Source organism: Bos grunniens, chromosome 2 (assembly GCF_055505025.1).
Source record: "Bos grunniens cultivar Pamir isolate PY7600 chromosome 2, Bosgru_T2T1.0, whole genome shotgun sequence".
In the NCBI taxonomy this organism is placed as follows: Eukaryota; Metazoa; Chordata; class Mammalia; order Artiodactyla; family Bovidae; genus Bos; species Bos grunniens.
The window spans coordinates 51,519,621-51,545,659 of record NC_141166.1 but is presented as its reverse complement, the minus strand read 5'-3'; the positions used below and the strand labels follow the sequence as shown (position 1 = coordinate 51,545,659).

At 38.5% G+C, this 26,039-nt stretch overlaps 1 protein-coding gene across 50 annotated transcripts in view; it reads left to right on the top strand.

The window, feature by feature from the left end:
* Window positions 1–26,039, top strand: part of CCDC150 (coiled-coil domain containing 150) — a 91,938-nt gene that overhangs the window by 32,853 nt on the left and 33,046 nt on the right. For 24 of the 50 annotated variants that reach the window (XR_015144684.1, XR_015144678.1, XR_015144676.1 and 21 more), the window contains 4 exons: window positions 244–421; window positions 985–1,053; window positions 11,668–11,781; window positions 19,225–19,308. Coding sequence is in view for 40 of the 50 variants with exons in the window: in XM_086348060.1 (XP_086204186.1) it covers window positions 244–421; window positions 985–1,053; window positions 11,668–11,781; window positions 19,225–19,308 (445 nt within the window). In the remaining 10 variants the exon portion in view is untranslated. The remainder of the gene's footprint in view (window positions 1–243; window positions 422–984; window positions 1,054–11,667; window positions 11,782–19,224; window positions 19,309–26,039) is intronic. The other 26 variants (XR_015144691.1, XR_015144695.1, XR_015144677.1 and 23 more) reach the window with 2 other exon arrangements.

The following is a 26,039-nucleotide window of genomic DNA, read 5'->3' as shown; positions in this document are numbered from 1 at the left end:
GTAAATTGTAGGCAACTTTTGCATTTTTTGCTTTTGCACTTGTATTTCATATCTTTAATGCAAAAGTTTTGATTCTGCATTTGCTGGGCCAGCCACAAAAATAAAGACACTGCTTTCACAGAACTAATTTTGTTAGAACATTTTGGTAATTGCTCTCAGGCAGGAGATACGTTCTGTAAGAACATTTAGTCATAAAGAAGAGCTCTCATTTAGCTTTCATATTTCCTTGTTCTCTTCCTGCAGGGACCATTTAATCCTTGAGCATAACCAATGTATCCAGAAAGCACAAGAGGCTGAGAAGAGGGCAACAGTCCAGAAAGAGCTGCTAGAATCCACTATTGCAAGATTGCGAGGTGACCTGGAAGCATCAACGCAAGAGAAGAAGTCTCTGCTAGAGGAGAAAGACAGACTTCAGAAAGAGGTGGGTGGAGGCAGGTTTGTTACCTCCTGGTTGTGGGCGGTGGTCTTGTTTTAAAATTGTATTTTAAGTGCAAAAGACAAGAAAAGAAATACAACCCAGATGGAGTTTGTCTGAGTTACCCATGAAAGAAGTCTTTGGGTGGGTAATCTATGTCTTTTAGCCATGTGAGTAGTCTGTGCCAAATAGTACCCTTACATAGCATTAGTGAAAGTTAACTAACCATTCACACATCCTCATGTTAGTTAAGGGGTCAGATTTTAAAAATCAGTTTTGCCCAGTGGGAGTGGGACAGTGTAGCAGAAACAGTGTAAGGGAAAACAGCCCTGTCTTCCTAGTTAGGAAGGAGCCAGCAGAGTCTGACATGCAGACGTGTCTTTCTAATTTCAGGGCTATTTGTGAAGTCTGCTCTGCCTCAGAGACTCCCTGAGTGGCCCCTTTTCTGAGAGGATGTGCTATCTCTGCAGTGTAGGTATTAACTCACATGCAGGGTGTGTCTGCTATAGTAGAGCCTGTCAACTGTTTTTAAAAGACTGGTTTCCTTTTTCCCCTCGCTTCTTGGGCAGGTTAATAAAACAGAGAAAGAAGTAGCAGAAGAAAAATGCAACTTGGAAAAAGAATTAGCTAAAAACAAGGTATTGCACGTTTTCTTTCTTTTTGTGTCATTATGTTTTATTTCCTTCTGTACTGCTGCCTGCTGTATCAGCTTATCTTAGTGAGGAGACAGGTTATATTGTTGAATAGCAAAATGTAGGGGGAGTAGAGAAGCTACGAAGCTGGATGCCCTCAGAGCACTTTAGTCACTTCAGCATAAGGCTGCTTCTGGGAAAGGTTTGCTTGTTGAGCATCTTGTGTTTGCCAGTGAGTCATCACTGCCTCTGACCCTAGTGTTCACCAAGCAGTTTAGCTAGGAAGACTCCCAAGACTGAGCTCATGGGCCTGTGGGAAGCAGAGGGATGATTGCTGACAGTGCTTTTCTTAAAAAATTAAATAAAGCTAATTTAGGCTTATTAGTTCTTGCAGTTTTGTGAGATACCTCTTTCTAGGTTCTATTAAGGTAGAATGGCCAGAGAAATGAATACAATCCTTATCGAAATAGAGCAAAAAAAAAGACCAAACAACTTTAAAACATTCCTATTTGCATTTCAGAATTTAAAGAGAGTAGGGATTATGTAGCGTTGTCATCTGGAGTATATCTGGAGCACCCGGGACTATTAGGCCGCCCTACTCAATAAAACTAGCAACAGGTGTCAGATACAGTCATCAAGCCTTGACTGTTCGGCTTCTGGCTCAACTAAATAGTATTCATGTTATCTACCATATATGTAAACTTTTTAAAAAACTAATTTTTATTTATCTTTGGCCATGCTGGGTCTTCGTTGCTGTGCAGGCTTTTCTCAAGTTGTGGTTGAGTGGAGGCTACTCTCTAGCTGGGTGCATGGGCTTCCATTGCAGTGGCTTCTCTTACTGCAGAGCACAGGCTCTGGGCACACAGGCTTTGGTAGGTATGGTTCCCGAGCTCTACAGCACAGGTTCAGTAGTTGTGGAACACGGGCTTAGTTGCTCTGCAGTATGTGGGATCTTCACATATTGGAGACTGAACCTGTGTCTCCCACATTGGCAGGTGGATTCTTGACCACTGAGCCACCAGGGAAGACCTATCTATGTGAACTTTTAGTTTAAGAACTACAGAGAGAAAAAAAGCTAAATTCTGTACTGGAGCTCCAAGACAGTTCACCAAGCTGGCAATACCTTCTGTGGTTTACTCACTCATGTCCAGTGATTCGAAAACAGTCCACCCAAAAGGTCTTTAAATAAAGCTGACTTCCAGTGGCTGGGATTTTGCTGGTGTCAATGTGGCCTCAGTATGCTTTTTAAAATTTGGAAAACTGGTGGATACTGTTAATTAATTAATACTTTTTGCTTTAAAATTCTAGTAAATATTTCATGGCTGTGATGAATGGCTATTTATGATTACAACATAACATTATTATTTTGTTTGTCTGATTTCATTTGTCTTAATGTAGACTAAGTATATGTTCATGGGGCTGAAAGATATTATACTTGCTTGTTTGCTGTTGTTCAGCCAGCAAGTTGTGTCCAACTCTTCACAACTCCATGGCCTGCAGCACGCCAGGCTTCCCTGTCTCTCACCATCTCCTGGAGATTGCCCAAGTTCATGTCCATTGAATCGGTGATGCCATCCAACCATCTCATCCTCTGTGGTCCTATTCTCCTTCTGCCTTCAATCTTTCCCAGTATTAGAGTATTTTCCAATGAGTCAGCTGTTGGCATCAGGTGGCCAAAGTATTAGAGCTTCAGCATCAGTCCTTCCAAAGAATATTCAGGGTTGATTTCCTTTAAGATTGACTGGTTTGATCTCCTTGATGTCCAAAGGGACTCTTCAAGAGTCTTTTCCAGCACCACGGTTCAAGCCAGCTTTTTCACTCTCCTCCTTCACCCTAATCAAGAGGCTCATTAGTTTTCCTTCACTTTCTGTCATTAGAGTGGTATCATCCACATATCTGAGGTTGTTGATATTTCTCCCAGCAACCTTGATTCCTGCTTGTAACTCATCCAGCCTGTCATAACTTATATATGATGTGCTCCGTATATAAGTTAAATAGACAGGGTGACAATAAATAGCTTTGTTGTATTCGTTTCTCAATCCTGAACAAGTCAGTTGTTCCATATAGGGTTCTAGCTATTGCTTCTTGGCCCAATTACAGGTTTCAGGTAAGAGGCCTGGCATGCTGCAATTCATGGGGTTGCAAAGAGTCGGACACAACTGAGCGACTGATCTGATCTGATCTGATAGGTCTTCATAGAACCATTCAACTTCAGCTTCTCCGCATTAGTGCTTGGGGCATCAACTGGGATTACTGTGATATTGAATGGCTTTCCTTGGAAATGCAGAGAGATCATTCTGTCATTTTTAAGATTGCACCCAAGTACTGCATTTTGGACTCTTTTGTTGACTATGAGAGCTACTCCATTTCTTCTAAGAAATTCTTGCCCACAGTAGTAGATATAATGGTCTTTGAATTAAATTCGCCATTCAGGTCCATTTTAGTTCACTGATTGCTAAAATGTTGATGTTCACTCTTGCTGTCTCCTGTTTGACCACTTCTACTTTACCTTGATTTGTGGACTTAACATTCTAGGTTCCTATGCAATATTGTTCTTCACAGCATCAGACTTGACTTCTGTCACTCATCACATCCACAGCTGGGCATTCTTTTCACTTTGTCTTCTTCTCTTCATTCTTTCTGGAGCTATTTTTCTCCAGTAGCATATTGGGCACCTACCAACCTGGGGAGTTCATCTTGCAGTGTCCTATCTTTTTCCCTTTTCATACTGTTCATGGGGTTCTCAAGGCAAGAATACTGAAGTGGTTTGCCATTCCCTTCTCCAGTGGACCACATTCTGTCAGACCTCTCCGCCATGACCTGTCTGTCTCGGGTGGCCCTCCACGTCATGGCTCGTAGTTTCTTTGAGTTAGACAAGGCTGTGATCCATGTGATCAGTTTGGTTCATTTCAGTTCAGTTTAGTTGCTCAGTTATGTCCAGCTCTTAGCAACCCCATGGACTGCAGCACGCCAGCCCTCCCTGTCCATCACCAACTCCCAGAGTCTACTCAAACACTTGTCCATTGAGTCAGTGATGCCATCCAACCATCTCATCCTCTGTCATCCCCTTCTCCACCTGCCCTCGATCTTTCCCAGAATCAGGGTCTTTCCAAATGAGTCAGCTCTTCGCATCAGGTGGCCAAAGTATTGGAGTTTCAGCTTCAGCATCAGTCCTTCCAATGAACACCCAGGACTGATCTCCTTTAGGATGGACTGTTTGGATCTCCTTGCAGTCCAAGGGACTCTCAAGAGTCTTCTCCAACACCACAGTTCAAAAGTATCAATTCTTTGGTGCTCAGCTTTCTTTACAGTCCATCTCTCATATCCATATATGACTATTGAAAAAACCATAGCCATGACTAGAAGGCCCTTGTGGGCAAAGTAATGTCTCTGCTTTTTAATATGCTGCGTAGGTTGGTCATAACTTTCCTTCCAAGGAGGAAGTGTCTTTTTAATTTCATGGCTGCAGTCACCATCTACCGTGATTTTGGAGCCCAGAAAAATAAAGTCTGTCACTGTTTTCATTGTTTCCCCATCCATTTGCCATGAAGTGATGGGGCTGGATGCCATGATCTTAGTTTACTGAATGTTGAGCTGTAAGCCAACTTTTTCACTCTCCTCTTTCACTTTCATCAAGAGGTTCTTTAGTTCTTCTTCACTTTCTGCCATGAGGGTGGTGTCATCTGCATATCTGAGGTTATTGATATTTCTCCTGGCAATCTTGATTCCAGCTTGTGCTTCATCCAGCCCAGCGATTCTCTTGATGTACTCTGCATATAAGTTAAGTAAGCAGGGTGATAATATACAGCTTTGACATACTCCTTTTCCTATTTGGAACCAGTCTGTTGTTCCATGTCCAGTTCTAACTGTTGCTTCCTGACCTGCATACAGATTTCTCAAGAGGCAGGTCAGGTGGTTTGATATATCCCCATCTCTTGAAGAATTTTCCAGTTTGTTGTAATCCACACAGTCAAAGGCATTGGCGTAGGCAAGAAAGCAGAAATAGATGTTTTTCTGGAACTCTCTTGCTTTTTTGATGATCCAACGGGTGTTGACAATTTGATCTCTGGTTCCTCTGCCTTTTCTAAAACCAGCTTGAACATCTGAAAGTTCACAGTCCACGTATTGCTGAAGCCTGGCTTGGAGAATTTTGAGCATTACTTTGTTAACGTGTGAGATGAGTGCAATTGTGCTGTAGTTTGAACATTCTTTGGCATTGCCTTTCTTTGGGATTGGAATGAAAACTGACCTTTTCCAGTCCCATGGCCACTGCTGAGTTTTCCGAAGTTGCTGGCATATTGAGTGCAGCACTCTCACAGCATCATCTTTTAGGATTTGAAATAGCTCAACTGGAATTCCATCACCTCCACTTGCTTTGTTCGTAGTGATGCTTCCTAAGACCCACTTGACTTTGCATTCCAGGATGTCTGGCTCTAGCTGAGTGATCACACCATCGTGATTATCTGGGTCATGAAGATGTTTTTTGTACAGTTCTTCTGTGTATTCTTGCCACCTCTTCTTAATGTCTTCTGCTTCTGTTAGGTCCATACCATTTCTGTCCTTTATTGAGCCCATGTTTGCATGAAATGTTCCCTTGGTATCTCTAATTTTCTTGAAGAGATCTCTAGTCTTTCCTTTTCTATTATTTTCTTCTATTTCTTTGTACTGATCACTGAGGAAAACTTTCTTACCTCCCCTTGCTATTCTTTGGAACTCTGCATTCAAATGGTATATGTTTACTCCTTTGCTTTTCACTTCTCTTCTTTTCTCAGCTTTTTATATGGCCTCCTCAGACAGCCATTTTGCTTTTTTGCATTTCTTTTTCTTGGGGATGGTCTTGCTCCCTGTCTACTGTATAATGTCACGAATCTCTGTCCATAGTTGATCAGGCACTCTGTCTATCAGATCTAGTCCCCTAAATCTGTTTCTCACTTCCACTGTATAATCATAAGGGATTTGATTTAGGTCATACCTGAATGGTCTAGTGGTTTTTCCCACTTCCTTCAATTTAAGTTTCATTAGTTTTCTGTGATTGTGGTTTTCATTCTATCTGCCCTCTGATGAATAAGGGTAAGAGGCTTATGGAAGCTTCTGGATTGGGGAGACTGACTGTGGGGGAAAGTGGATCTTGTTCTGGTGAGTGGGATCATGCTCAGTAAATCTTTAATCCAATTTTTTGTTGATGGATGTGGCTGTGTTCCCTCCCTGTTATTTGCCCTCAGGCAAAACTGGACCAGTGCCTCCACCAGAGACTCCTGGACCCTCACTGGCAAGTCTGGTTCAGTCTCCCACTGGCCACCAAAGTCAAATTTCCCAGGGGTTCTCAGTCCCTTTGCCGGATCCCCAGGTTGGGAAATCTGCTGTGGGTCCTAGAACTTTCTTAACAGTACAAGAATTTCCTTGGTGTAATTGTTCTGCATTTTGTGGGTCATCTGCTCAGCAGTTCTGTGGTGGAGCTAATGGCGACCTCCTCCAAGAGAGCTTATGCTACATGCTGCATTATACCAAATCCTCCTCAGACAACCACTTTGCCTTTTTGCATTTTTTTTCTTTGGGATGGTTTTGTTTGCTGCCTCCTGTACAATATTTCGGACCTCTGTCCATAGTTCTTCAGGTACTCCGTTTACTAGATCTAATCCTTTGAATGTATTCATCACCTCTGCTATATATTCATAAGAGATTTAAGTCATTCCTGGCTGGTCTACTGGTTTTCCCTGCTTTCTTTAGTTTAAGCCTGAATTTTGCAATGAGGAGCTGATCATCAGAGCCATAGTCAGCTCCAGGTCTTCTTTTTGCACACTGTATACAACTTCAACTCCATCTTTGGCTACAAAGAGTGTAATCAATCTGATTTTGGTATTGACTATTTGATGATGTCCATGTGTAAAGTGGTCTCTTTTGTTGAAAAAGGGTGCTTGCTATGGCCAGTACATTCTCTTGGCAGAATACTGTTAACTTTTGCCCTGCTTCCTTTTGTACTCCAAGGCCAAACTTGCCTGTTACTCCAGGTATATCTTGACTTCTTTTGTATTCCAGTCCCCATGATGAATCCCAAAGAAAGGCAATGCCAAAGAATGCTCAAACTACCGCACAGTTGTACTCATCTCACACACTAGCAAAGTAATGCTCAAAATTCTCCAAGCCTGGCTTTAACAGTACGTAAACCGTGAACTTCCAGATGTTCAAGCTGGATTTAGAAAAGGCAGAGGCACCAGAGATCAGATTGCCAACATTAGTTGGATCATCAAAAAAGCAAGAGAGTTCCAGAAAAACATCTACTTCTGCTTTACTAACTACACTAATGCCTTTGACTGTGTGGATCACAACAAACTGGAAAATTCTTCAAGAAATGGGAATACCAGACCACCTGATCTGCCTCCTGAGAAATCTGTGTGAAGGTCAAGAAGCAACAGTTAGTACTAAACATGGAACAACAGACTGGTTCCTAACCAGGAAAGGAATACTTCAAGGCTGTATATTGTCACCCTGCTTATATAACTTACATGCAGAGTGCATCATGCAAAATGCTAGGCTAGATGAAGCACAAGCTGGAATCAAGATTTCCAGTAGAATTATCAATAACTTCAGATATGCAGATGACACCACCCTTATGGCAGAAAGCAAGAACTAAAGAGCCTTTTGATAAAAGTGAAAGACGAGAGTGAAAAAGTTGGCTTACAGCTCAACATTCAGTAAACTAAGATCATGGCATCTGGTGCCATCACTTCATTGCAAAATCTATGAGGAAACAATGGAAACAGTGAGAACTTTATTTTGGGGGGCTCCAAAATCACTGTAGATGGTGACTGCAGCCATGAAATTAAAAGACAGTTGCTCCTTGGAAGAAAAGCTATGACCAACCTACGCAGCATATTAAAAAGCAGAGACATTACATTGCCCACAAAGGTCTGTCTAGTCAAGGCTATGGTTTTTCCAGTAGTCTTGTATGGATGTTAGAGATGGACTGTAAAGAAAGCTGAGTGCCGAATTATTGATGCTTTTGAACTGTGGTGTTGGAGAAGACTCTTGAGAGTCCCTTGGACTGCAAGGAGATCCACCCAGTCCATCCTGGAGGAAATCAGTCCTGAATATTCACTGGAAGGACTGATGTTGAAGCTGAAACTCCAATACTTTGGCCACCTGATGCGAAGAGCAGACTCATTTGAAAAGACCCTGATGCTGGGAAAGATTGAAGGCGGGAGGAGAAGGGGATGACAGAGGATGAGATGGTTGGATGGCATCACCGACTCAATGGACATGAGTTTGTGTAAACTCTGGGAGTTGGTGATGGGCATGGAGGCCTGGCGTGCTGCAGTCCATGGGGTCACAAAGAGACACGACTGAGCAACTGAACTAAACTGATATTCTTCATAGTGGCTATACCAATTTACATCACTACCAGTAGTGTAGGAGGGTCCCCTTTCCTCCACACTCTCTCCAGCCTTTATTGTTTGTAGACTTTGATGGTGGTCATTCTGACTGGTATGAGATGATATCTCATTTTTGATTTGCATTTCTCTAATTATTAGCCATGTTGAGCATTTTTTCATGTGCCCTTTAGCCATCTGAATGTGTTCTTGGAAGAAATGTCTGTTTAGGTTTTCTGCCCATTTTTTGATTAGATTGTTCTTTTGATATTGAGCCACGTGAGCTATTTGTAAATTTTGAGGACTAATCCCTTGTTAGTTGCATTGTTTGCAAATATTTTCTCCCATTCTCTGAGTTCTTTTCTTTCTGTTTATGGTTTCCTTTGCTATGCAAAAGGTTTTGAGTTTAATTAGGTCCCATTTGTCTATTTTTGTTTTTTTAATTTATTTTCATTGGAGGATAATTAGCTTCAATTACTCTAGACTTCCATGGTGGCTCAGACAGTAAAGTGTCTGCCTACAATGTGCAAGACCTGGGTTCAAACCCTGGATCCGGAAGATCTCCTGGAGAAGGAAATGGCAACCCACTCCAGTATTCTTGCCTGGAAAATCCCATGGACGGAGGAGCCTGGTAGGCTACAGTCCATGGGGTCGCAGAGAGTCGGACACGACTGAGCAACTTCACTTTCACTTTTCACTTTAATTCTATAAGATGGATTGAAAAAGATATTACTGCTATTTATGTCAAATAGTATTCTGCCTTTGTTTTTCTCTAAGAGTTTTCCAGTATCTGATCTTATATTTAGGTCTTTAAAAAAGGAAAAATATCTCATATCAATAACCTAACATCATATACAAAAATTAACTTTTAGTGAGTTAAATATGTTTGTACAGCTAAAGATATCCCTCTAAGCACCACTTTAACTGCATACCATACATTTTGTTTGTAATGTTTTCATTTTCATTTGTCTCAAAATATTCTTTAATTTCCTTTGTAATTTTTTCATTCCCAGTTGATTATTTAGAAATATGTTGTTGAAATTCCCATATGTGTGAATTTCCCAAATTTCCTTCTTTTATTGATTTAATTTTATTTCATTATGGTTGAAAAACATACTTTGTGTAATTTCAGTCCTTTCAAATTTATTGAGCTTTTTTATAGTTGTAACATGTTGGTATATCATAGAGAATGCATCATACACACTTGGGGAAAATGTGTATTCTGTTTTCTGGAGGAGTTCTAAAGATGTGTTAGGTTCAGTTGCTTTATAGAGTTGAAGTCATCAATTGTTTTTTCATTGATCTTCTAACTGTTCTATTATTGAAGTCTTTGTTACTGTTGAATTGTTGTTTCTCCTTTCAGTTCTGTCAATTTTTGCTTTATTGTTTTTGCTTCATTGGGGCTCTGTTAGACATGTGTTAATTAGAAATGTTATCTTCTTAATGGATTGGTCCCTTTTTAAATGTATAATGTCCTTTACCACACAGATTTTTGTTTTAACATCTACTTTGTCTAATGTTGGTATAGCCACACCATTTCTTTTCAGGTTACTGTTTACATTGTATATCTTTTTCCATCCTTTTATTTCCAACCCATCTGTGGCTTTGAATCTAAATTGTGTCTCTTACGAACAGCACATAGTTTTTTTTTTTTTTTTTTTAAATTCCTTCTGCCTAGCAGTGTTTTGTAGTTGGAGTGTTTAATCCATTTATATTTAACATAATTACCCATAAGGTAGGATTTACATCTGCCACTTTATTATTTTTTAATGTTTTATATGCTTTATTGTTCCTCTGTTTCTCCATTACTGCCTTCCTTTGTATTAAATACATATTTTTTGTGAACTGTTTTAATTCCCTTAATCTTTCTTTTAATGTGTATTTTTGATTTATAGGTAACAGAGTTACAAGCAAAAATAGCTGTGTGTTGTACTTACATGTTGCTACATTTGCTGGTACCCTTTATTTCTTTGTGTAGATTCCAGTTATCATCTAATGCCCTTTTATTTCATCTTGAAGAGCATACCTTAATATTTCTTGTAGGGTGATTTTTTATAGCCTCACAGTCCAGACCCCATTAAAGAATGGACACTGGTAAATTACCCCACGCAATTTAAATTGAGATAGAGAGAATTGAAATCTTAGCAATATTGAATCTTCTCATACAGGAACACAATATATCTCTCCATTTTATTTAGGTTTTTGACTTAGAATACTGACAAGTCAAAAACCTAAATAAAATGGAGAGATATATTGTGTTCCTGTATGAGAAGGTTCAATATTGCTAAGATTTCAATTCTGTATTCTGTCAGTGTTCTATAATTTTCAGCATGTCAAATATTGAATTTTTTTTTTTTTTTAGATTTTTACCTAAAAATTTCATGGATTTTGATAATGTTATAAATGGAACTTTTAAGAAATAGAAATTTTCCAATTTCTTTTCTAATATATAGAAATGCAACTGATTTGACCTTGTGACCTTCAACCTTACTAAAACTCTTATTCAGGTACCTTTTGTGTAGATTTTTTTGGAATATAGAAAATCATGTCTATTGTAAGTAGAAACAGTTTTATTTCTCCCCAGTTTCTATGCCTTTTATTACTTTTTCTTACCTAATTGCACCAACTAAGCCCTCCTGTTTGATGTTGAATAGAAATGGCAAGAGCAAATATCCTTGCCTTTTTCCTAGTCTTAGGGGAAAACATTCAGTCTTCCACCAATATTGGTATTAATTGTAGGTTTTTTATAGATATACTTTATCAGGTAGAGTTGATTCCCTTTTTGTTTCTGGGTTACTAGGTTTTTATCATAAATTCATATGAATTTTGTGAAATGCTTTTATCTGTTAAGATGGTTATATGATTTTTCTTCTACAGTCTATTGATGTGAATTATACTAATTAATTTTGAATGTTGAACATACTTTGTATTACCAGGATAAACTTCACTTAGTCCTGATCTGTTATCCTTTTATGTATTGCCGGATTCATTTTGCTAATATTTTTTGGAGGATTTATTTTTACATCTGTATCTATATGCTTGAGTTAATATTTAAATAAGTACCAAGCACCAGAAGGACTTCTGGTAAATGCACGCCATGCAGTTGGTTTAACCCACCTGCTAAAGACAGCTAGAAAAGCAGGGGAACGTGTTCATAAGATACCATTTATTTTATGGTTAAAAATGTCATTTTAAAAACAAGATAGTATTTTTGGATCTGCATAGATTTCTTTTCTCCCTTTGTTTTTCAAAGGTAGACATAAATGCATTAACCTGCAATGTGCAGACTCTAGAGGAAAAGAATAAACAACTGACAGATAAGATTGCTTCCCTAGAACTTGAGCACGCATCTTCTGATTACCATTGGGTGGGTATAAAAAGGTCAGTCTAAAGTAGGAATTAATGACTAAAGAGTTTTGTACAAATCAGAAATTAGGAGATGGGTTTCTTCATTTGTTTGTATTTTGATAATTATCACAAGTCCTGAATAACTAAGCAGGCCAAGTATGTCAGAGAGCCCTACAGTATTCAGGCAATAGAAGATTTAAGAGAACGAGAATTGAAAGCAGCTGTTAAACATCTGCCTACACAGATGATCTGTAATGATGAAAAGTACCAGTATTTCTAACATTTTAAAATACTTTCTTTTCCATAAATTGTGAGAAAGAAACTTGTATTTTTTTCCCCCTGACAGTTCTGTCTGTTGGGAAATTAGTAGTAAGTTAGGTTTCTTAAAGCTGTTTGACAAGGTCATTGCCTTACAAATAAATGAAAAAGAAAGTGAAAGTGAAGTCGCTCAGTTGTGTGACTCTTTGTGACCCCATGGACTGTAGCCCGCCAGGTTCCTCCATCCTTTGGACTCTCCAGGCAAGAATACTCGAGTAGGTTGCCACTTCCTTCTCCAGGGGATCTTCCCTACCCAGGGATTGAACCCAGGTCTCTCACGTTGCAGGCAGACCTTTACCATCTGAGCTACCAGGGAAGTCATTACAAATAAACATTTAAGTCTTACAGCATCGCCAGGTGAAGGAGACTTAAAGAGATTGTTCTGTTAAACAGCTGGTAAGTTTTCTGTGTGCTTTTGAATACTTCAGTTCAGTTCAGTCTCTCAGTCGTGTTCGACTCTTTGCGACCCTATGAATCGCAGCACACCAGGCCTCCCTGTCCATCACCAACTCCCGGAGTTCACCCAAACTCATGTGCATCATGTTGGTGATGCCATCCAGCCATCTCATCCTCTGTCGTCTCCTTCTCCTCCCGCCCCCAATCCCTCCCAGCATCAGAGTCTTTTCCAATGAGTCAACTGTTCACATGAGGTGGCCAAAGTATTGGAGTTTCAGCCTCAGCATCAGTCCTTCCAATGAACACCCAGGACTGTCTCCTTTAGGATGGACTAGTTGGATCTCCTTGCAGTCCAAAGAATTATCTATTTCTTCTATAGTATGGAATTCAGCTTTCAGAATTCCAAAGAAGGTGTGAAGTCTGTCTTAATCTGAGCTAAATTCTTTCAAGCTCTGTCATAAGCTGCTCATTACTTCAACTATGAAAAATTACAGAAACTAAATCTAAATCCTGTTAGTTTTCATGTCCCTGGAACCAGACTATTTGTGTTTCAATTTTGGCTGTGACCTTAGGTGTGATCCTTAACCTTTCTGAACCTGAGTTTCTTAATCTGTCAAAATGGGGATAATACTATTATTAGGAGGTTGTTGAGATTAAGTAAATTAATATATGTAAAGCATGTAGCACTTTGCTAACATTTATTGAATTCTTAGTATCTCAACTATCCCTAGAAAAAGCCTATTAAGTTCCTTTCGGAGCAACAGGGTGCATTAGCTCTAAATCCTGGTACTATCTCAGGCCAGCCCTCCCTCCCTCAAAATTAAAGATTCATCGTTGTCCTTTGCTAGTTGGCCAGACCTCAACTGGGCTTATCTACCCACCAGGTTTGTGTCTCTCTCAGTGTCCATGGTTCTTCCATGCCTGTACTGCCAGGGAGCAGACCTGTGGCCTTATCCTTTTAGTGACTTTGACAGGTCTTGCAGGTAACTTGGTCAGTGTTGATCCTTACCTGCTTACCACCTCTTGATTAAGGTCTCTCAGTAATTACCCATACCTCAATTCCAGCTTACATGTCTCTGCATAGAATGTTCTCTAACCAGGCCTTGTTGCAGTTGGCTATAATGAGTCTTGAGGAAAGAGGTAGAGATATTACAACTTTTTTTTTTTTAATCAGCAATATCATTAAACCATTGCCATTCATTGCTGGCAGTATATTTTTGTTCTTTAAAAATTAACATTTAATCCTCAATAAACTACCCTCTAGCATAACCTCTTATTTTTAGAAATGTGCATATGAGTTTGTGTCTTATATGCCACACCATAGATTTAAATTCAGACCCAGTTTTAACCCATGGCTTCATTTACTGTGTGACCTGGACAGGTTCTTAACCTCTGTGGCCTTCAGTGCCAAGGGGATCTTCCCTGTGGAACTCCCCTGAGGGTTCCCACAGCCTACTGTGCATACTCGTTAAAACAGTTACTGTTACTTCATAAACTAGAAACTGACCTGTTTCATGCCTCTGCTTTCATGCCCTTATAATGTAAGAATAGTTAACTTATTTCTGTACTCCCTTGCCTAGCATAGTGCCCATACATAGGTGTTGAAGTAACCTTGGTGGGGTAGAACACAAAGAGGGCCATGTGTATCATGCCAGGCTGTGAGACTCAAATGTGATATTGTGAGTAAAGTGCCAGTCACAGGGCCAACATACAGTATCCTTTTATAAATATCATGCTCATTTTTTTCCCTCACACTTCCTTATGTTAGGTTTATGTTTGCCATTTCAGCCTTTAGTGACAGCGTAATTTTTAAAAATTTTTATTGAAGTATAGTTGATTTATAATGTTAATTTCTGCCATACAGTAAAGTGATTCAGTTTTATATGTATTCTTTTTCATATTCTTTTCCAAATTATGGTTTATGACAGAATATTGAATATAGTTCCCTGTGCTATACAGTAGGACCTTGTTTATCCATCCTATATATAATAGTGTGCATCAGCGAACCCCAAACTCCCACTCCATCCCTCACACTCTCCCTACTCCCCTTTGACAACCACAAGTCCTATGAATGACGGTGTAATTTAAGTCCATTACCACAGGCCATCATGAAGGGAACCACATTGAGAAAAGATCCAAATGTGGGAAGTTTACTGTTTCTGGGTTCAAATTAAATGACTAGTCTCCCTACTTTTTGTTGGTATTTTAAACATACATTTTCAGATGGTAGCACCAGAAAGAAATAGACTTATTTCCATATACAACTAGGATTTTAATGACTTGAAATTAAACAATGTATTAAATATATTAGTTCTTAAAACTCGGATGACACTTAGTGTACACTTGTAAGGGTGACAGAATCGGTTCCATCTGCATGGGCCCATGTCATACTGGTTGTTAATAGAATAAAATTCTTACTTACCCATCTGCTGATAAAATAGCTTTGTTGTTGTTGTTCAGTCACTGAGTCATGTCTGTTTGTGACCCCATGAACTGCAGCACACCAGGCTTCCCTGTCCTTCACTGTCTCGCAAGAGTTTGCTCAACCTCATATCTGCTGAGTTGTTGATGCAACCAACTATCCCATTCTCTGTCACCCCTTTCCCCTCCTGCCCTCAGTCTTTCCCAGTATCAGGGTCTTTTCCAATGAGTCGGCTCTTCACATCAGGTGGCCAAAGTATTGGAGCTTTGGCTTCAGAATCAGTCCTTCCAATGAGTATTCAGGGCTGATTTCCCTTAGAATTGACTGGTTTGATCTCCTTGCTGTCCAAGGGACTCTCAAGAGTCTTCTCCAACACCACAGTTCAAAGGCATCACTTCTTTGGCATTCAGCCTTTTTTTATTGTCCAGCTCTCACATCCATACATGACTATTGGAAAAACCACAGCTGTAACTGTACAGACCTTTGTCGGCCAAGTGATTTCTCTTCTTTTTAATATGCTGTCTAGGTTGGTCATAGCTTTTCTTCCAAGGAGCAAGTGTCTTTTAATTTCATGGCTGCAGTCACCATCTGCAGTGATTTTGGAGCTCAAGGAAATAAAGTCAGTCACTGTTTTTATTGTTTCCCCATCTATTTGCCATGAAGTGAGGGGATCAGATACCATGATCTTAGTTTACTGAATGTTGAGTTTTAAGCCAACTTGCTCACTCTCCTCTTTCACTTTCATCAAGTGGCTGTTTAGTTCCTCTTTGCTTTCTGCCCTAAAGGTGGTGTTATCTGCATATCTGAGGTTATTGATATTTCTCCCGGCAGTCTTGATTCCAGCTTGTGCTTCATCCAGCCTGGCATTTAGCATGATGTACTCTGCGTATAAGTTAAATAAGCAGGGTGACAATATGCAGCCTTGACATACTCCTTTCCCAATTTTGAACCAGTCCGTTGTTCGTGTCCAGTTCTAACTGTTGCTTCTTGACCTGCATGTAGGTTTCTTAGGAGACAGGTGAGTTGGTCTGCTATTCTCATCTCTTTAAGAATTTTCCACAGTTTTTTGTGATCCATACAATTAAAGGCTTTAGCATAGTCAATGAAGTAGAAGTAGATGTTTTTCTGGAATTCTCTTGCTTTTTCTGTGATCTAATGAATATTAGCAATTCATTCTGGTTCCTTGTATATTGCTAAGATTATTTAAACAAAGGATAGTTTGAGTTTAGTTCAGTTCAGTCGTGTCCGACTCTTTGCGACCCATGAATCGCAGCATGCCAGGCGTCCCTGTCCATCACCAACTCCCGGAGTTCACTCAGACTCACGTGCATCGAGTCAGTGATGCCATCCAGCCATCTCATCCTCTGTCGTCCCCTTTTCCTCTTGCCCTCAATCCCTCCCAGCATCAGAGTCTTTTCCAATTGAGTTCAGCATTCCACAACTCAGAATCTGAGATATTCACTCATTTAAATGGTCTCTTTCTAATTTCTGGTGTCCCATCAATTTTCTAAAGTATAGGGCCTGTTTAAATGATAATTTAAATTACTGCCTTAACATCTACCTTACGTTAGCAAAAAAGGAGGACATTATTTCCAAAGTTTATTTAAAAGATTAATAGAATTATTTATGTCTTTGCCTAAAAAAGGAAATTTTATTGAGGAAAATGTTTCCATTATTTAAAAAATTTGTATAAGAGACCCAGACTGTCCAAGTTCTTTTTAAAAAATAAGTCTTCAACATTCCAAGAACACTGAGTATTTTTGAGTGTTCCTATGTGTAATAGCACAATTTTGGTTAAATCTAGCTCTTGATTTTTTATAAGCTTTATCTACACTTTGCAATACTTTGGGCACCTTGATTTATAGAACTTGGAACTGAATTTTAAATTTTAAATAGTTAAGCTTTTAATTCATTAGTGATATGGTATAGCTTTGTTTTTGTAGTGTTATCGGCCATCCTTGTAATATATTTTCTGCTGAAGACTTGATCAAAACATAGCCCCAAATGTTCATTTGTAGGATGATTTTACATTTTTTACATCGTAGTTTCTAAACTGTTGTGTTAAAGGAGGACTGTTTGTCTTTCATAGACAAAAAGAATTAAAGTTATGATAATATATCATTACTAGCCTCCTGTTTATTGCTAGCAGTCTACATTTCTGTTAGGTTACTTTGAAACCTATACTTAACTGGTCTTAATGCTTTTAAAAAAAATTGCCTTGGTGGGAGCAACGTACAGCGATTCAAAGTGAAACTTTAAAAAACTGAAAGTATGAATATGTATAAATAAGTATGAAATAAGTATCTGATGTGACAGATGCCTGGATGGCCATACTAGTTAGTAACCCACTGGTCTCTAATATTGGGTATACATTTTTGTATTGAATGTACATAATTTTATAGTAGAACTAGTCACTATAATTTTTCCGTCTTTTTTTTAAAGTCTAGAATGTCTAAAATGGCTTAATTCTTCTAGTCAAGGCAACTACCAAGAAGAAGACAATGCTTCAGACTAATGTGATCTCTTGTATGCTATCATGAAAATATTTGAACAGAGGAAAAAATGAGTTACATGTTATATAGTAATCTAGTTTGGAATGTGTTTTTACTTTTATTTGGAAAATATTCACAATATTTAAGATGAAATAAAGTGCACCACAGATTGGCTGTGTTGCAGACAATGAGGAACGTCTCTTGTGTAAATTAATATCCCAACATATACGTTTTTATCTTTAAAACTTGCCTAAAGTTGAATGTAAATTCTTTGGCTTTAAATGCTGAAAAGGAGCCTTGTTCTGTTATTCACAGATTAAGCAAATATAAGCCAGAAATAATGATTTTGTCAGCATAGGATATTTAGCAACATTAACAAGAGTTTGAACTCAAAATTAACTGCAAATGATCCATAGGGCAGCTAGTTGGCCTATGTGATTAAGAATTTGTGTTCTTAGTCACATTTGCTTTTGTGTGTATTATCCCTACCATGAACTTATAAAGATGATTTTGACTTAATGGCAAGTATTTTCTGTTATTAAGATACAACAGTGAAACGGATTGTGGAAGGTGAAAATTTCCATCTTCAATCACTAGTTGTGTTCCTCAGGTATACCAGTAAGGTCCAAAATTTAATCAAGAGAATCTATTTTATACTTATTTCTTCTGACAAGGAAAGGAAAAAGGCATATGAAAAAAATAACTGTCATTATTAAAGGTTGTTTTAATGATTAAATATGTAATTTCATGAAATATAGAGGCTTCAGTAATGTTTGTCCTAGATAACATTGTGTTGAGTACTTTGTCAAACAATGTTTCCAACAAGCATTTCTTTTGCTTTTTCAGTTTTTTTTTTTTTTCCTAACTGCCCTTTAACTATGGTAACTGAACTGTCTCCGGTTGTCCAAGTGGTTATGACCATTTTCTTAAGGAGCTACAGTTATCCCTCAGTATCCATGGAGGATTAGTTCCAGGACCCTCACAGATACCAAAATCTGTGGATACTGGAGTCTCTTATATAAAATGGTATATTTGCATATATTCTAGGTACATCCTTCCATATCCTTTAAATCATCTCTAGATTGCATATAATACCTAGCACAATGTAATGCTATTGTAAGGAGTTGTCAGTTGCCCATATGTGGCAAATTCAAGTTTTGCTTTTTGAACTAGCTGGAAATTATTTTTTTTTCCTAAATATTTTCCATCCACAGTTGGTTGAACTAGTGGGTATGGAACCCTATGGATACTGAGAGCTGACTGCATGTAATCCTCAAACTGCATATCTGTAACCACTAATAAAACCATCCACATCTGGCTTAGATTGCAACTACAAAGGGATAATTTATGTAACAAAAATAGAGTTAGGAAACAAAAGCAAATTCTGTGACTCTTCAGGCACTCATACTTCCAGTTAGAAGTTTCCCTATGTGTTGCTGGGCTTTCTGGGTAGCTCAAACAGTAAAGAATTTCTGCCTGCAATGTGGGAGACCTGGGTTTGATCCCTGGGTCAGGAAGATCCCCTGGAGAAGGACATGGCAACCCACTCCAGTATTCTTGTCTGGAGAATTCCACAGACAGAGGAACCTGGTGGACTGTAGTCCATGGGGCTGCAAAGAGTTGAACACAACTGAGTGACTAACACACACATATGTGTTGCATATTACACTATGATCAGCTGTCTAAAGAAGGACAAAGATGTAGCAGTAGCCAATAAATATGAATCCTGGATTCATTACTGTAGAAATAGTAAGGGTATAAATGCTAGTTTAAGAAGAAAAATAATTATTCATTCTATGTCTAGAGATACTGATACCTATGTTTGTTTTATTAGCTTGCCCAACAACAGGTGGAAAACGTCTTGGGAAAAATTACTGACAGTAAAAATAAACTGGCCTATGAAAAGGGAAAACTTCAGGTATGAGATTTCATTTTCTGATTTTTTTTTCTCATTTTCTAACGCCAATTATGAAGCTAAATATTGCTGGACTTTGAAGAGGACCTAGCTCAGTCATTTACCGGTTCTGTAATTTTGGACAAGTTTTTAAATCTCCATAAGCTTGGTCCCTTATTCACATCCAGCTGACCTCTATTTACACGCTTGTAATATAATGCTGAAACCTAAAAGTGTGATCCCAAGGTTCATTCTGTAACAGTATGAAACTTTATTATAATTATTGCATAGTCATTAGCTGCCAATGTAGAAAGCCTATGTTCTCTCTCTTTTTATTGAAGTTTTGTTGATTTCCAATATTATGTTAGCTTTGAGTATACAGCAGTGATTCAGTATTTTTATAGATAATACTCTAAAGTTATTATAAAATATTAGCAATATTTCCTGTGCTGAACAACAGATTCTTATAGCTTATTTTATCCATGATAGTTTGTACCTCTTAATCCCTCACCCCTGTCTTGCCCCTCCTACCATCCCTCTCCCCAGTGAAAACCACTAGTTTATTCTCTGTATTTAGTGGTCTGTCTCTGTTTTGTTATTTTCATTCCTTTGAATAAGTGCTAACATACAATTCTTTGTCTAACTTATTTCACTAAGTACAGTATCTTTCAAGTCCATCCATGTTATTGCAATGGCAAGATCTCGTTCTTTTTTATGACTAATATCCTGCTCTGTGTGTGTGTGTGTCTGTATGTATGCCGTATCTTGATGCAATTGTCTGTTGATCGGCCTTTAGGTTGCTTCCATATCTTGGCTATTGTAAATAGTGCTGCTATGAACACTGCCTGTGTCTTTTTGAATTAGTATTGTCTTTTTCTTAACATACATACTCTGGTGGAATTTCTAGATCATATGTTAGTTCTGCTTTTAGTTTTTTGAGGCACCACTATACCGTTTGCCATAGTAGCTACAACAATTTAACATTCCTACCAGCATTGCACTCAGGTTATCTTTTCTCCATATCCTTGTCAACATTTGCTATTTGTCGTCTTTTGATGTCACATTCTGACAGGTGTGAGGTTATACCTCATTGTGGTTTCGATTTGCATTTCCCTGATGATAAGCAGTGTTGAGCACCTTTTCATATGCCTGTTGGCCCTCAGTATGTCTTCACTGGGAAGATGTCTGTTCAGGTTTTCTGATCATTTAAAAAATTTGGTTGTTTGGGGTTTTTTTATATTGAATTGTATGAACTGTTTACATAGTTTGGATATTAACCACTTATCAGTCATAACATTTGAAAACATTTTCTCCTGTCCAGTAGGTTGTCTTTTGATTTTGTCAGTGGTTTTCTTTGCTGTGCTAAGGCTTTTAAGCTCAATTATGTGTCATTTGTATATTTTTGCTTTTGTTTCCTTTTCCTTAAGAGACAGATCCCAGGAAAGATTGCTGTAATATATGTCAAAGTGTGTTCTATATTTTCTTCTAGGAGTTTTATGGTTTCAAGTGTTACATTCAAGTCTAATCTATCTCAAGTTAATTTTTATAAATGGTATAAGTTAGTGGTCCAGTTTTCCAAGCACAGTTCAGTTCACTCAGTTGTGTCCAACTCTTTGCAACCCATGGACTCTCCGGATAAATCTGTCGGTTGATGCAAGAGGGGTGTTAAAAGTCCCATACTGTTATTGTATTGTTGTCATTTTCTCCCTTTATGGCTGTTAATATTTGCTTTATATATTTAAATGCTCCTATTTAGATGTACCTGTTTAGGTATATATATGTTGGTGAACATAAATCCAATTCTTCTGTGGATCCCTTTGTCATTATATAATGCTGTTTGTCTTTTGTTGCAGACTTTGTTTTAAAGTCTGCTTTATCTGATGTGCATACTGCTACTTACCTTTTTTTCCTCTTCCATTTACATGAACTATCTTTTCCGTCCTCTCACTTTGTGTGTGTGTCTCTGAGGTGAGTCTCTTGCAGACAGCATATAAATGGGTCTTGATTTTTATGCAGTCACCTACCCTATATATTTTGATTGGAGCATTTAATCCATTGATTTGATTGATAAGTGTGTACTTATTGCCATTTTGTTGCAATGCCTCTGATCAATAACGTTCAGGTAACAAAAGACGTACAATACATCTGTGGTCAATGATGCATTAAGTCTGCACTCCTCCCCACCCTCCTCAACAGCAGCCTTCACCCTAGTGTGGAGCTGCTTTGGGACAAGAGGAAAGAGCAGGAGCCTGTGGGCTGGGATGGTCCCCACATGTCAGTCAGAGTTTCAGTTTCAGCTCCTGCCCCACTACTTTTACACACACTGGTTATGGTTACCCTCACCCTGTTCAGGCACAGGGCTGGTTTTGATCCAGCTCCATCTCCCCCAGTTGCTCACTCTCCTTGACAGTGCCAGCCTTTGCCCTAGTGGGGAGCTGCTCCAGAGCAAGAGGGTCTGGAGCTGGTATCTGCTGTGGGCTCGGTCACCTGTTGGGGCCCCAGCCTAATTTCCATTGGTTTCCTCCACCTTGTTCCTAGGAGTAAGCATGCCTGTGTGTGCTCTTCAGGAGTGGGGTCTGTTCCTTACAACTCTCTGGTATGTCCCACTGATTTTCAAACCAGCTGATGGGACTCATCTTTCCAGGTGTTGGTCCCCAGAGCTGCGATTCCTAATATGTGGCATGAGCCCCCAAATCCCCAGGGAGGATCTCTGAACCTATGATATCGCTTTTTTTTCTGTGTCTCTACTAGGGACACAAATCCTGACCTGATCACGTCTCCCTACCAAACTGTGTTTGTCTTTCTTTACAGCCTTGGTTGTAGACATCTTTCTCCAGGTTCATTTGTTTTTAATGAGAGCTGCTCCACATATAGATGTATTTTTGATTTATTTGTAAGGGTAGATGAGCTCAGTGTTGTCCTACTCCACCGTCTTGGTTTTTATCACATATGTTTTCTTTTTTGCTGGATTTTTCTAACATTCCTAAAAAGAAATAATCCTGGAAATTAGGTCTCAAGGCAATGGACTTGACTTGAATGCATAAGATGATTCTTTAATTCCATGTTCTTTAATTTCATTGTTCTTTAATGTGGGTTTTGCCTCTGTAGTATCCACAGAGCAGGAAACTTGCCACTAATATAACTAAGTCTGCCTTAAACCAACTTTGGTAGAAACACTGAAGTCTGAATTAATGGTTCTTAGCTTCAGCTACACAGTAGACTCCTCTGGGGAATTTTAAAAACACCACATGCTGGGAAGTGTATGATGTCTACCATTTATTTTCAAATGAATCATTAAAAAAAAATTAGTTTTTTACATACATTGAAGAAGTGATAGATGGATATATGATGAGCAAGTATAAGAATGTAAATGGTTAAATTTGGATGGCAGGTGTTTAAACACTTTCAAAATAAAAGGGGAAAAATCCCCATGAAAAGGCTTGCACCCCAGAGCAATTAAATCAGAATCTCAAAGAGTACGTTATATAGGCTTTAATAATTTTTAAAACTCCCCAGTGATTCCAATGTGCGATAGTTGAGCACCACTGGACTGAATGCTATGAAGCAATGTCTGGTTACGCTTGGCAGCTATAGAGCTGATAGAATAAGTAATCTCATTAGAGGCTTGCCATGTACCTCAGCGTTAATCTTATCTATTCAAGGGACTTAGCCATCAGGTTAGCAGACATGATCCAGGACAGAAACAGCAGGAGAGCTGTTTGACCACTATTTGCATGCTTTTAATTAATATTTTCTGGAGGCAATGATACATTTAAGTATAATCTATACTTGTGAAATCTTGCACAAGTCTTAATTTTCTTGAGTTTTATCTTACCTATGAAGTGAGCTGGGGAAGCACACCTCTCTTAATTTCTTTCTCACTAGAAAAGACTGTGTAACAGGCTGGATATATAGATTATTACAGGCACAAAAGAACTTTCTCCTTTGTGAAACTAATGGTCTCATAGAAACTATGGCCCATAATATTGACCTTCTTTTAGCTTTCCCAGGAGAAATGAAGTATATTTTTATGTGTGTGAGAAAAATCACAAACACTCATAGGCAACTTGAAGCCAAATTTTTTCTGGGCGTGGAATACATTTTAAGGTTTGTTAGTGAGTCTGATGTTACTTTTCTAACATTTTAAACCTCAGTTACACTTTTGAGATTATCCTTATAATCTTAAGGAAAATAAATGCCTTTTTTCTGCCTGTATTCTTATAATAAGGGCCAAAGTGTTTTGATAGTCTTTGAAAGCTGAAACACTTTTGAAACTATTGATTCACTGGTGTTTTTATGTCAAGCTTTGTGTTGAAACACTGCAAAGATACTGATCTCATCAGCCCAAGGGAAAGTGCTCTTATATAGCCTATTGGTGGTGGTGGTGGTGTTGCTGTCATTACCCCTGAGCCACCAGGGAAGCCCATATAGCACATTACTCTTTTTAATTGAAATGTAGTTAATTTACAATCTTGTGTTAGTTTCTGGTGTGCAGCAAAGTGATTCAGTTATATGTTCTTTTTCATATTATTTTCCATTACACTTTATTACAAGATACTGAATATAGTTCCCTGTTCTGTACAGTGGGACCTTGTTGTTTATCTGTTTTATACACAATAGCTTGAATTCTCCAATCCCAAACTCCTAAGTTAGCTGCCTCCTTCACTCTCCCTTTTGGTAACCATAAGTTTTTTTTTTTTTTTTATGTTTTTATGCCTGTGAGTCTTGTTTCTGTTTTGTAAATAATGTCATTTATATCATATTTGGCTCAAATGGTAGAGAATCTGCCTGTAATGTGGGATACCTGGGTTCGATCCCTGAGTTGGGAAGATCCCCTGAGAAGGGGAAGGCTACCCACTCCAGTATTCTTGCCTGGATAATTCCATGGACAAAGGAGCCTGGCAGGCTATAGTCCATGGGTTCTCAAAGAGTCAAACACAACCGAGTGACTTTAACTTTCATATCATATTTCAGATTCCACATATAAATATCTATGTTATTTTTCTTTTTCTGTCTGACTTCACGTAGTTTGATAATCTCTAGGGTGATCCATGTTGCTACAAATGGCATTCTTTTGCTCTTTTTATGACTAATATTCCTCTCTGTGTGCGCATGTGTGTGTGTGTGTGTATGCATGCACCATATTCTTTATTCATCTGTTTATGGACATTTTGGTTGCTTTCATGTCTTGGCTATTGTAAATGATGCATTATTCTTGCCAGGTAATCTAAAGAAAGAGCTGCATACTAAACATAATCAAAATAGTCTGTTTTCTCTCAATTGGATTATAATTAATTAAAATATTATGTATCAACCATATTAGATAAGAGATTGCATTTTTAAACTAATAATATAGATACTGGGTTTCAGGTGTTAATGTAGACTGTCAGAAACTGCTGCCTCACACTCAAACTTGATTTGATATTTGGTGCTGTATACTGTTACATTATCTAAATATGTCCAAATGTATTTATCCTTTATGTTAATGTATGTTTAGGCAGTTTTCAATTGCTTACAAACAATGCTTGCATGATAAATTCTTATACATGTCTTTGTACTCACATCCAAAGAGTCTCTAACTATAATTCTTAGGAGAATTACTGGATTGTAGCAACCCACTCCAGTGTTCTTGCCTGGAGAATCCCAGGGGCAGGGGAGCCTGGTGGGCTGCCATCTATGGGGTCGCACAGAGTCGGACACGAATGAAGCGACTTAGCAGCAGCAGCAGCAGCCGCAGCCTGCCAATGTAGGAGACTTAAGAGACACCGGTTGGATCCCTGGGTCAGGAAGATCCCCTGGAGAAGGAAATGACAACGCCTTCCAGTATTCTTGCCTGGAGAATCCGGTGGACAGAGGAGCCTGGTGGGCTACAGTCCATAGGGTCACAAAGAGCCTGACACAACTGAAGTGATTTACCATGCATTCAGGGTGTACATAAATTGAATTTTACTAGACTCTCTCAAATTTCTCCTGAAAGTTTGGAAAGCAGTCTGTATAAGAGAATGTAGAATGACAGTGTTATGAATCTTATAAAGTAGATGAATCTCATAAAATAATACTACATGATGCTTTAAAAGTGAAAGTGTTAGTCACTCAGTGTTATGTGACTACACTTGTGTCTGACTCTTTGTGACCCCAGGCTGTAGGACTGTAGACTGCCAGGCTCCTCTGTCCATGGATGTTTAAGGATACATTTATAGTAAAATTATTTAAAAGGAATAGGAATGATAAACACCAAATTCAGGATAGTAGTAAACTCTAAAATGGCAGGAAGATATTTATTGGATTAGGCTACACAGAGGTATATTTGTATGTTTTATTCAAGTTGAGTGATGGATAGATGGGCTGTTACTATATAGGTCTGAAAGATTTCTATCACTTTTTTCCTTATCTTTAAATGTATGTCAGTTAGTGCTTTATGCTCACTCTAATCTACCCTCAATCTCATCACTCTTATACCAGCTGGATCCAAATATAATATTAGCTACTTGGCCCCTCATTATAGGCAGCTGCTTTTATGATCTTAGTTTAAGGATTATTTAAGAGTTTTGTTTTAGTAAATCTTATTAAGCTGTAACATACAGAAAAGTACACAAGGTACAGCTCATGAATTTTCACAAAGTAAAAGTATCCGTGTGACCAGCACTCAGAATAAGAAACAGAATGTTCCCAGAACTCATCTCATAACCTTTTTCAGTCACTGTCTCCCATGATGTTACTATCCATCATCTTGACGTCTATAGCCAGATTAGTTT